At 43.2% G+C, this 12,503-nt stretch overlaps 1 protein-coding gene across 7 annotated transcripts in view; it reads right to left on the bottom strand.

Moving 5' to 3' along the window:
- The window catches only part of LOC115172303 (cation channel sperm-associated protein subunit beta), a 46,530-nt gene that overhangs the window by 19,661 nt on the left and 14,366 nt on the right, over positions 1–12,503 (bottom strand). For all 7 annotated transcript variants that reach the window (XM_029729639.1, XM_029729640.1, XM_029729644.1 and 4 more), the window contains 6 exons: positions 11,648–11,737; positions 11,094–11,224; positions 6,144–6,176; positions 5,976–6,042; positions 5,830–5,876; positions 5,591–5,743 (listed from right to left, as the gene is read on the bottom strand). In XM_029729639.1, coding sequence (XP_029585499.1) covers positions 5,591–5,743; positions 5,830–5,876; positions 5,976–6,042; positions 6,144–6,176; positions 11,094–11,224; positions 11,648–11,737 — 521 coding nt within the window. The remainder of the gene's footprint in view (positions 1–5,590; positions 5,744–5,829; positions 5,877–5,975; positions 6,043–6,143; positions 6,177–11,093; positions 11,225–11,647; positions 11,738–12,503) is intronic.

Genomic DNA, 12,503 nt, shown 5'->3' with positions numbered 1-12,503 from the left:
AAATTGAATCAATCAAATCAATCTCATACAAAGCAAATGGAATCCACACTTAATGGATTGCACTCACTGTGTATGGTGTGTGCTATACACTGAGTGTATAAAACATTAAGAACACCTTTCCATGACATAGAGTGACCAGGTGAATCCAGGTGAGAGCTATGATCTCTTATTTATGTCAATTGTTAAATCAACTTCAATCAGTGTAGATGAAGAGGAATAGACAAGATAAAGAAGGATTTTTAAGCCTTGAGACAATTGAGACATTGTATCAGACCCTGATCGGTTTTACCTGTCTTTGTGCTTGTCTCCACCCCCCTCTAGGTTTCGCCCATCTTCCCCATTGTCTTGTCTGGTCTTACCAGCGTGTTTTCCTGTTTCTCAAGTGTTTGTTTCCTAGTTTTCCCAGTTCTGACCATTCACCTACTAAGGAAATTACCTTGGCAGTTAAATGTAACAACAAAACATTATAAAAATAAATCTATTAATATGGTTTTTAACTCTATCATTTGTTTACAAGCATGATAGCTGTACTTTTAGTTTGTGGTTGATGTTGCTTGTTGTCCATTAGCCAATTGGCATTTCCCAAACATTTCAAAACACGTGAATGCATTCAACTGGTATTTACGACTTCACAACTTGTAAATTCCCACCTTCCAAATGGTTATGAACACAGCTTTGTATTTAATATATTGGGTAGAAAACGTAACATTATACTAGATTATCCACACATGTACCCTAAAAGGCACCGCTCAATAACATGTGAGTTCCTATATGTTCCTCTGAAGGTCTCTTATGTGTACCTTTGACCTTTTTGTACACCAGGGAAGGGATATAACCATACTCTTATTTTTGAGAGTGTGTGGATATATGTTCTTGGTAACAATTAACCATCTGGTGGTATTGCTGAGACATTAATGCGCTCCAGACCAAAAGGTTGCAAGTTCAAATCCCAAGAGCATTTACGCACTTAGGGCTAGATTCTATCAGATCCGCGCTAGTGGACAACCACAGTGTTTTGTGGTGGGCGATGATGGAGCTGGAACAGCTGGCAAATCCACAAGCGTCTCCTGGCTTTATACCAGAAGCAGAAATTGCCATTGGCTGCACAGAGCTGCATTAAGAGAAATCCCACGCAGCGTTGTTTACAAGTCGGAAAACTGGAATGTGATATAAATATGAATGAAAATATAATGATTTTCTTTAATGATTTTCAATTTTAGTGTCATTGTTTCTATATAGCCTACACTTTCTTATTCTGAACTTCTAACGCAAGTAGGACGGGTGTGGCTTCGTGGCAATGACCACACGAGCAGCCGCTCACCAATTTCACAGCTCTAATGTAGTAACATCTCTGACACCGTCAAAACACCAGCTATGCGGGTGTCGGCTATCCTTTGCTTATGCTGTTCATGCTTGTAGTGAAGAGGACACGACAACACCTCTTCCCCCATCAGGAGGCTGAAAAGATTCAGCATGGGCCTGCAGGTCCTCAAAACCTTCTACAGCTGTACCATTCAGAGCATCCTGACTGGCTGCATCACCACTTGGTATGGCAACTGTTTGGCATCTGATCGCAAGGCGCTACAGAGGGTAGTGCGTAAGGCCCAGTACATCACTGGGGCCAAGCCCCCTGCCATCCAGGACCTCTATACCAGGCAGTGTCAGAGGAAGGCCCTAAAATGTCAAAGACTCCAGCCACCCAACTCATAGACTGCATGGCAAGCAGTACCGATGCACCAAGTCTAGAACAAACAGGACCCTGAACAGCTTCTACTCAAAATACATAAGACTGCTAAATAGTTTGTTAAATAGTTAACCAAATAGCTACCCGTATTATCTGAATTGACCCTTTTTGCACAAACTTTTTTGACTCATCACATACGCTGCTGCTACTGTTTACTATCTGTCATTTTTATTCCTAGTTATATGTACATATCAACCTAAATTACTTTGTACCCCTGCACATGGACTCAGTACTGGTACCCCTTGTATATAGTCATCATTACTCATTGTGTATCTATTATTACTTTTATTATTACGCGTTTTCCTTTTCTATTATTTCTCTATTTTCTTTCTCTCTGCATTGTTGGGAAGGGCCCTTAAGTAAGCATTTCACTGCTAGTCCACCCCTGTTGTTTACAGAAAATGTGACTAATACAATTTGATTTAGATTTGATTGAATCTAGGCCTTAATGTCAAGTGTCCCTGAGCACTTTTACTTTTTATTTGGTGTTGTCAGATAATTGCACAATTATTGACTTGATTCTGGGCAACTTTTAGCAAAGGGCAGAAATGTTTTCATTTTTTATTTTTATCTTTAGCTCACATAATATAATTGAAAGTATGCATTAAGGTGTCTGAAATAGAATAAACGTGTCAAAAACAAATGAAGACATTCTTAAATGCATTTCTATAGCTTCCAAAATATATTTTTTTACAATGGAGGAGAAGTACCAAGATGGCTGCGCGGTGGCTTCAATACATCGCCCCCTGTCAGTCATCCAGGGATTATACACATCATTGGTTGTTCTCCACCAATCTCTATTCGCCACATTGAGCCATGAGTTCTAATCAGTGGAGGCTGGTGGGAGGAGCAAGGAAGACGGGTTCATTGTAATGGATGGAATGGAATTAATGGAACGTTATCAAACACATCAAACATATGGAAACCACATGTTTGACTTCGTTCCATATATTCAATTTCAGCCATTACAATAAACCCATCCTCCTATAGCTCCTCCCATCATCCTCCACTGGTTCTAATTATTGATACTAGGGGTTCCGTGGCTAAAGCAAATAAATAACTGGGCAGAGGGCATCCCTGTCATGTCCCTCTTAATAACTTAAATAGATCAGAGATTGTCCATTTGTTCGTATATCTCACATGTGAAAACATGTGTTTTTGAAACACTTCACGTGATCACGTTTTCAAATGTGCATTTCCATATGTTATCACTGTTCAGCTAAAATATGAACCCACCTGGGATTTGAAATCACAACCTCTGGATTTGAGGTACGCTGATCTTTTTAGTGCGTCACACATTCATTAACTATCATACATCTCTGCACTTAGAAAAATAGTGCCATCTGCACTGCTTTTTTAGTTATCAGTTATTCAGAATATTCTCTCATCGTTGATTTCATATATTATTTCAGCCGTTTGAGGGTTTTCTGTATAGTTTTTCTAATGATGGTGGTGCATATTATTCTGTTTTCATGTTACTCCTGAATCACTATGATAAATATAATTGTTTATCTTGAGTGTATTTACTATAAAGTCCAAAGTCTAGGAATACAGGTTAAATCAGTTACTGATACAGATATGGTGGCATATGTGAAAGGTTATGTGATCACATGGGAAAATCCACATGGGAAACCTCATGTGGGAAACGTCAATATTTATTCCGCCGATTCTGTTGAAAAGCGTTTCTTAAACAGAAGCAAACCGAATGAAACGGGGATAAACATACCTGAATTTGTCCAATATAAACTCTTGTTTGCAACTGTTGGACTAATAATTACACCCTAGATCAGCAGGATGCAGGCAAGAGTGTGCAAGGCGGTATTAAAGGTGTCACTGTCTGTCATTACTCAACTTTTTCTCTCAACCTGTTGTTGTAAACTTGTAAACCTCTGTTGTAAACTTTCATTCGTAGGCCAGGTTGTAGCAACCTCATGATGGGCATAGAGAAAATGTGAGTATCATGCAGTAGACTAAACCTATCTGGGTGAATGGAATATGAAAACAGTCATCCAATATGCTGTAATAGAAATAAGGCCATGTTCATAAAAAATAAAAAATTGTTGTCCCTCATCTTAAATGGACCCGACCGCCACTGAATTAGAACCACAGTAATACAGTGGTAGCTATTTAAAACGGTGCTACTTTTTGGCCAATTAAGCTAAAAAAATCTACTTTAAAACATTCAGGCTATCCTAACTTCCAATTCTTAAAAACATGTATAAATTAAAATGATATAAATGTGCATACATTTGCATAAAATAACCAACCCACAGTAAGTCCTGAACCATTCAAGATAGAGACACCAAACCAACTTTCACACGTTCAGGCTATCCTGTCTTCAAATTCTTAAAAAGTTTAATCAAATATAACGATATAAATGTACATACATTAGCATAAATAACTCACCAACATTAACTCTTGAACCGTTCAAGCTAGAGACACTAAAGTAACTTTCACATGTTCGGCTATCCTAACTTCAAATTCTATAACACATTATAGGGTATTTTGTGTAAGTTAGTGACAAATAGTAATAATAATCTCAATTTAATCAATTTTAAATTCAGGCTGTAACACAACAAAATGTGGAAAAAGTCAAGGGGTGTGACTACTTTCTGAAGGCACTGTAATGTTTATTTATCTGAGAATTTTGAATTGTCAAGAGGTTCAAAACAAGGTTTCCCTCTAATACCGAACGGGTATCTTAAAGGCCATTGAATTGTTAGCAATAAAAATCAGATCCAATTATAAAATTAAGGGGTTAGAAATGAATGGGTTAGATACAAATGTATCAATGTATGCCGATGATTCAAGTTCGGCCTTCTAGGTAGAGCTGCAAAGAAAAAGCCATATCTCAGACTGGCCAATAAAAAGAACAATTTAAGATGGGCAAAAAAAACACACTAGACAGAGGAACTCTGCCTAGAAGGCCAGCATCCTGGAGTCGCCTCTTTACTGTTGACGTTGAGACTGGTGTTTTGTGGGTACTATTTAATGAAGCTGAGGACTTGCGAGGCATCTGTTCCTCAAACTAGACACTCTAATGTACTTGTCCTCTTGCTCAGTTGTGCACCGGGGCCTCCCACTCCTCTTTCTATTCTGGTTAGAGACAGTTTGCGCTGTTCTGTGAAGGGAGTAGCACACAGCGTTGTAAGAGATCTTCAGTTTCTTGGCAATTTCTCGCATGGAATAGCCTCCATTTCTCAGAACAAGAATAGACTTACGAGTTTCAGAAGAAAGGTATTTGTTTCTGGCCATTTTGAGCATGTATTCGAACACACAAATGCTGATGCTCCAGATACTCAACTAGTCTAAAGAAGGCCAGTTTTATTGCTTCTTTAATCAGGACAACAGTTTTCAGCTGTGCTAACATAACTGCAAAAGGGTTTTCTAATGATCAATTAGCCTTTAAAATGATAAACTTGGATTAGCTAACACAACGTGCCATTGGAACACAGGAGTGATGGTTGCTGATAATGGGCCTCTGTATGCCTATGTAGATACTCCATTAAATGCCGTTTCCAGCTACAATAGTCATTTACAATATTAACAATGTCTACACTGTATATCTGATCAATTTGATGTTATTTTAATGGACAAAAAAAATGCTTTTCTTTCAAAAACAAGGACATTTCTAAGTGAACCCAAACTTTTGACCTGTAGTGTATTTTGATTTGTTTAACACTTTTTTGGTTACTACATGATTCCATATGTGTATTTCATCTTTTGATGTCTTCACTATTATTCTACAATGTAGAGCAGAGTAAAAATCTAGAAAAACCCTGGAATGAGTAGGTGTGTCCAAACTTTTGACTGGTACTGTATATAAAGACAATATAGAAAAGGTACCTCAGTGTGTGAGAGCAGTAGGCCAGTGTGTTGGTGGCGGTCATGGAGGAAGGACAGGTAACGGTGTTTGGGGTTCTTCGCGATGTCAGCAGCGGAGGCCTGGCACAGGAACCACCTCGTGAAGGGGTACTTACTGTACACACACCTAGAATGCTGCCATTGAGAAGCTCAGGTTGAAACACAAGGATAGACATTTGTATAATATAAATTATAAACAAACCCCCTCAAATCACACCTACCAGGTTTTCACCTTCTCCTTCATTGGAAATCAAACTGAGCGTGTCATCTAAACAAGAGAGAAAACAGTTTGAAAACTTCCAAAACAACAAAAAACATGTTATGAATTCGTATAGTTCATTTATTTGAGGTCATGATTAAGCCATACCACTAAAATAGATGCGATCTGTCACACACTGAGAGGAAAACCACAAGGTGGTGGCAGAGTAGTCCATCTATGAAGGAGAAACACAATGACTTGTTAACTGTTTTCTTGGGAGGCACTCTGCCCCTACTATATCTGAGAATAGCTTGAACAACTGAAATATTTACAGACCTGAGCCAGTGCAGGGAGGAACAGCAAGGTGAACTGTAATATTCAGAGACGAAGATCAGTACCACAACACAAACTGTTCAGATAAACTATTTATTGACTAGTAAGGACCATAAAGAAGGTTCGTGCCAATCAAATGGCTCTGTGCACAAAGTCAAATAAAATGTTATTTGTCACATGCGCCGAATACAACAGAGCCAGTGAAATGCTTACTTACAAGCCCTTAACCAACATTGCAGTTTTAAGAAAAATACATACAAAAATAAGACAAAAGAAACAAATAATTAAAGAGCAGCAGTAAAATAACCATAGCGAGGCTATATACAGCGGGTACCGGTACAGAGTCAATGTGCGGGGGCACCGGTTAGTCGAGGTAATTGAAGTAATAGTTATTAAAGTGACTTATGCATAGATAATAACAGAGTAGCAGCAGCATATAGGGGGGGGGGGGGGCAAGTAGTCTGGGTAGCCATTTGATTAGCTGTTCAGTAGTCTTATGGCTTGGGGGTAGAAGCTGTCTAGAAGCCTCTTGGACCTAGACTTGGTGCTCCGGTACCACCTGCCGTGCAATAGCAGAGAGAACAGTCTAGGACTAGGGTTGCTGGAGTCTGACAATTTCTAGGGTCTTCCTCTGCCACTGCCTGGTATAGAGGTCTTGGATGGCAGGAAGCTTGGCCCCAGGGATGTACTGGGCCGTATGCACTACCCTCTGTAGTGCCTTGTGGTCAGAGGCCGAGCAGTTGCCATACCAGGCAGTGACGCAACCAGTCACGATGCTCTCGATGGTGCAGCTGTAGAACCTTTTGAGGATCTGAGGACCCATTACATTTACATTTACGTCATTTAGCAGACGCGCTTATCCAGAGCGACTTACAGTAGTGAATGCATACATTTCATACATTTTTTTTTCTGTGCTGGCCCCCCGTGGGAATCGAACCCACAACCCTGGCGTTGCAAACACCATGCTCTACCAACTGAGCTACAGGGAAGGCTAGTCGTGCTCCTGCGGGGGAATAGGTTTAGTCGTGCTCTCCTCACGACAGTCTTTGGTGTGTTTGGACCATGTTAGTTTATTGAAGACTCATCTCTTCAGTAGGTCCTGTGATTGAGTGTAGTCTGGCCCAGGAGTGTGAAGGTGAACGGAAAGGCACTGGAGCAAATGTAAGGGGTGTGTACTGGCGGCAGAGAAGTCAGACGCAGGAGAGCAAAAAACTGTTTCTCCAACGGCGCACTTTAAGAATAAAAACCCACTGGAAAACAGAACAATCAATAAATGGGTACATAACCTGACGCACACCAGACATAACGTGCACAAGCACTTACAAAAAACAATACCGGACAAGGACATGGGGGGAAGAGGGTTAAATACACAACATGTAATTGATGGAATTGAAACCAGGTGTGTGGGAAGACAAGACAAAACAAATGGAAAATGAAAGGTGGATCGGTGATGGCTAGAAGACCGGTGACGTCGACCGCCGAACGTCGCCCGCCGAACGTCGCCCAAACAAGGAGAGGGACCGACTTCGGAGGAAGTCGTGACAGCAACGAACCGCCCTTGCTGTCTCTGCCTGTCCTTTTCCCCTCTCTCCACTGGGATGCTCTGCCTCTAACCCTATTACAGGGGCTGAGTCACTGGCTTACTGGTGCTCTTCCATGCCGACCCTATGAGGGGTGGGTCACTTGAGTGGGTTGAATCACTGACGTGGTTTTCCTGTCTGGGTTGGCGCCCCCCCTTGGGTTGTGCTGTGGCGGAGATCTTTGTAAGCTATACTCGGCCTTGTCTCAGGATGGTAAGTTGGTGGATGAAGATATCCCTCTACTGGTGTGGGGGCTGTGCTTTGGCAAAGTGGGTGGGGTTATTTCCTGCCTGTTTGGCCCTGTCCGGGGGTATCATCGGATGGGGCCACAGTGTCTCCTGACCCCTCCTGTCTCAGCCTCCAGTATTTATGTTGCAGTAGTTTATGTGTGGGGAGGCTAGGGTCAGTCTGTTATATCTGGAGTATTTCTCCTGTGTTATCCGGTGTCCTGTGTGAATTTAAGTATGCTCTCTCTAATTCTCTCTTTCATTCTCTCTCTCTCTCGGAGGACCTGAGCCCTAGGACCATGCCTCAGGACTACCTGGCATGATGACTCCTTGCTGTCCCAAGTCCACCTAGCCGTGCTGCTGCTCTAGCTTCAACTGTTCTGCCTGCGGCTATGGAACCCTGACCTGTTCACCGGACGTGCTACCTGTCCCAGACCTGCAGTTTTCAACTCTCTAGAAACAGCAAGAGCGGTAGAGATACTCTCAATGATCGGCAATGAAAAACCAACTGACAACTGACACTCCTGAGGTTGCACCCTTGACAACTACTGTGATTATTATTATTTGACTATGCTGGTCATTTATGAACATTTGAACATCTTGGTCACGTTCTGTTATAATCTCCACCCGGCACAGCCAGAAGAGGACTGGCCACCCCTCATAGCCTGGTTTCCTCTCTAGGCCTTTCTAGGGAGTTTTTCCTAGCGACCGTGTTTCTACACCTGCATTGCTTGCTGTTTGGGGTTTTAGGCTAGGTTTCTGTACAGCACTTTGAGATATCAGCTGATGTAAGAAGGGCTGTATAAATAAATATGATTTGATGTGGACACCAAGGAACTTGAAGCTCTCACCCTGCGCTACTGCAGCCCCGTCGATGAGAATGGGGGCGTGCTCAGTCCTTTTTCCTATAGTCCACAATCATCTCCTTAGTCTTGATCAAGTTGAGGGAGAGGTTGATGTCCTGGCACCACACGGCCAGGTCTCTGACCTCCTCCCTATATGCTGTCTCATCATTGTTGGTGATCAGGCCTACCACTGTTGTGTCATCGGCAAACTTAATGATGGTGTTGGAGTCATGCCTGGCCGTGCGGTCATGAGTGAACAGGGAGTACAGGACAGGACTGAGCACGCAACCCTGAGGGGCCCCTGTGTTGAGGATCAGCGTGGCGGATGTGTTGTTACCTACCCTTACCACCTGGGGGCGGCCCGTCAGGAATTCCAGGATCCAGTTGCAGAGGGATGTGTTTAGTCCTTAGCTTGATCTGTTGGGGTGGTATGCAAATTGGAGTGGGTCAAGGGTTTCTGGGATAATGGTGTTGATGTGAGCCATGACCAGCCTTTCAAAGCACTTCATGGCTACAGACGCGAGTGCTACGTGGCGGTAGTCATTTTGTCAGGTTACTTTAGTGTTCTTGGGCACAGGGACTATGTTGGTCTGCTTGAAATATGTTGGTATTACAGACTCAGACAGGGAGAGGTTGAAAATGACAGTGAAGACACTTGCCAGTTGGTCCGCGCATGCTCTGAGTACATGCCCTGGTAATCCGTCTGGCCCTGCGGCATTGTGAATGTTGACATGTTAAAAGGTCTTAATCGGCTGCGGAGAGCGGGATCACACAGTTGTCCGGAACAGCTGATGCTCTCATGCATGTTTCAGTGTTACATGCCTCGAAGCGAGCATAGAAGTAATTTAGCTCGTCTGGTAGGCTCGTGTCAGTGGGCAGCTCTCAGCTGTGCTTCCCTTTGTAGTCTGTAATAGTTTGCAAGCCCTGCCACATCCAATGAGCGTCGGAGCCGGTGTAGTACGATTCGATCTTAGTCCTGTATTGACGCTTTGCCGTCTGAGTGCATAGCGGGATTTCTTATAGGCTTCCGAGTTAGAGTGCCGCTCCTTGAAAGCGGCAGCTCTACCCTTTAGCTCTGTGCAGATATTGCCTGTAATCTATGGCTTCTGGTTGGGGTATGTACGTACAGTCACTGTGGGGACGACGTCATCGATGCACTTATTGATGAAGCCAGAACATATTCCAGTCTGTGCTAGCAAAACAGTCCTGTAGCTTAGCATCTGCTTCATCTGACCACTGGTGCTTCCTGCTTTAATATTCGCTTGTAAGCAGGAATCAGGAGGATAGAATTATGGTCAGATTTGCCAAATGGAGGGCGAGGGAGAGCTTTGTACGTGTCTCTGTGTGTGGAGTAAAGGTGGTCTAGAGTTTTTTCCCCTCTGGTTGCACATTTAACATGCTGGTAGAAATGAGGTAAAACTGATTTAAGTTTCCCTGCATTAGTCCCCGGCCACTAGGAGCACCGCCTCTGGTTGAGCGTTTTCCTGTTTGCTTATAGCGGTATACAGCTCATTGAGTCTGTCTTAGTGCCAGCATCGGTCTGTGGTGGTATGTAGACAGCTACAAAAAATACAGATGAAAACTCTCTCGGTAGATAGTGGTCTACAGCTTAGCATGAGATACTCTACCTCAGGCGAGCAAAACCTTGAGACTTCCTTAGATATCGAGCACCAGCTGTTGTTTACAAATATACATTGACCGCCACCCCTTGTCTTACCAGAGACTTATGTTCTATCCTGTTGATACCGTGCATAACCCACCAGCTGTATGTTATTCTTATCATCGTTCAGCCACAACTCAGTGAAACATAAGATATTACAGTTTTTAATGTCCCGTTGGAAGGATATATGTGCTTTTAGTTCGTCCAATTTATTATTCAGCGATTGTACGTTAGCCAACAGTACGGATGGCAAAGGCAGATTGGCCACTCGTCGGCGAATCTTCACAAGGCACTCCGATCTCTTTCCGCAATACCTCTTCCGTCTTTTTCTCCTGCGAATGACGGGGATGAGGGCCTGTTCGGGTGCCTGGAGTAAATCCCTCTCGTCCGACTCATTAAAGAGAAATTCTTCGTCCAGTTCAAGGTGAGTAATCGCTGTTCTGATTCCCAGAAGCTCTTTTTGGTCATAAGAGACAGTAGCAGCAACATTATGTACAAAATAAGTTCCAAAAATGCAAAAAAATAACAAAATAGCACAGTTGGTTAAGATCCCATAAAACAGTAGCTACCCCCCGGTGCCATCTTTAATGGTGCAAATGAGTGTGTGTGTGTGTGTGTGTGTGTGTGTGTGTGTGTAGTACATTGAGAGTGCCTGTGACAGGGGAAAGGAGATCCTGGCTGATGAAGAGCCCCCGGTTGGTCAGCAGGAACAGGTGACAGTTGGTCAGCTTCAGGTCCACGATGGAGATCCCCGCACAGCCAGATACACACACTGTGGAGATAGCAGGTCAGTTACACACACACACACAAACAAACACGCGCACACACACACACTGTGGAGGATCAGTAAGTCAGTAAAAGTTAGATCCCTGCACAGCCAGACACACACACTGTGGAACATCAAGAGACTGGTCAGCAGCCAGACACACACACTGTAGACGACAATGAGGACAGCCATTAAGGCATTTTTACGCGATCTCTCAGCTCGGCTCACCTCGGGTGTGTGAAAATGGTATTAGAGTCATTAATAATCAAATAATACAGAACCGGCTAAAGACAATGCACTGAAAACTACCGTACAACACACTCACTCACTGTATCGTTGTGTATCAAACAGCAGAATAAGGGATGTTGAAATACAATTCTAAGCAATACAGTATATCAAAGCTGCAACGTGATAGATAAGATGCTCTACCTTCATTGATCAAGCTACATAGTGATCTCGTGGCGTTGAACCATCGTGCCTGAGCGGTGAAGGCAGATCTGGTGACACTGAGAATCACCCCTGCAGTTACAATGGGAGAGGACAGAATGCCTCAGTAATGATCACTGACAAAGTCCTATGAATGAGTACAAGCAGGGGTAGAATTGAATTGGAATGCTTGAGAACTGAGATCCCAATGTGAAACTAGTTTTAACAAGTACAATTTGCTTTTAAGCTAAATTACCTGCCTGTGATGTTAGTGATTTTTCTTCTAATTCCACCCCTGCGCACAAGCATGCAGACATACACTTACAGGACAGTTTATTAGGTTCCCAAAAATGGATCAGTGGCCAGGCAGACAGGCAGAGGCATTCAGTTACTGTTCGATTTAATTTTAGAATGGGCAAAACGAGTGACCTAAGTGACTTTGAGCGTGGTATGATCGTCGGTGCCAGGCGAGCCGGGTCCAGTATCTCAGAAACGGCCACCCTCCTGGGCTTTTAACGCACGACAGTGTCTAGGCTTTACCAAGACTTGGTAAACATCAAGTCAGCGGCAGTACTGTTGGCGAAAACAGCTTGTTGATGAGAGAGGTCAAACGAGAATGGCGAGAATCGTGTAAGCTAACAGGCGGGCCACAAACAGACAAATAACGGCTCAGTACAACAGTGGTGTGCAGAACAGCATCTCGGAAGGCACAACTCGTCAATCCTTGTCACGGATGGGCTATTGCAGCAGGCGAGCACACTGGGTTCCATTCTTATCAGCTAAAAACAAGAAGAAGCGGCTCCAGTGGGCACGTGATCACCAACACTGGACAAATGAGGAGTGGAAAAACATTGACAGC

Source organism: Salmo trutta, chromosome 33 (assembly GCF_901001165.1).
Source record: "Salmo trutta chromosome 33, fSalTru1.1, whole genome shotgun sequence".
NCBI lineage: Eukaryota > Metazoa > Chordata > Actinopteri > Salmoniformes > Salmonidae > Salmo > Salmo trutta.
Note: the sequence above shows the minus strand (reverse complement) of the source record. Positions and strands in the feature narration are given on the sequence as shown.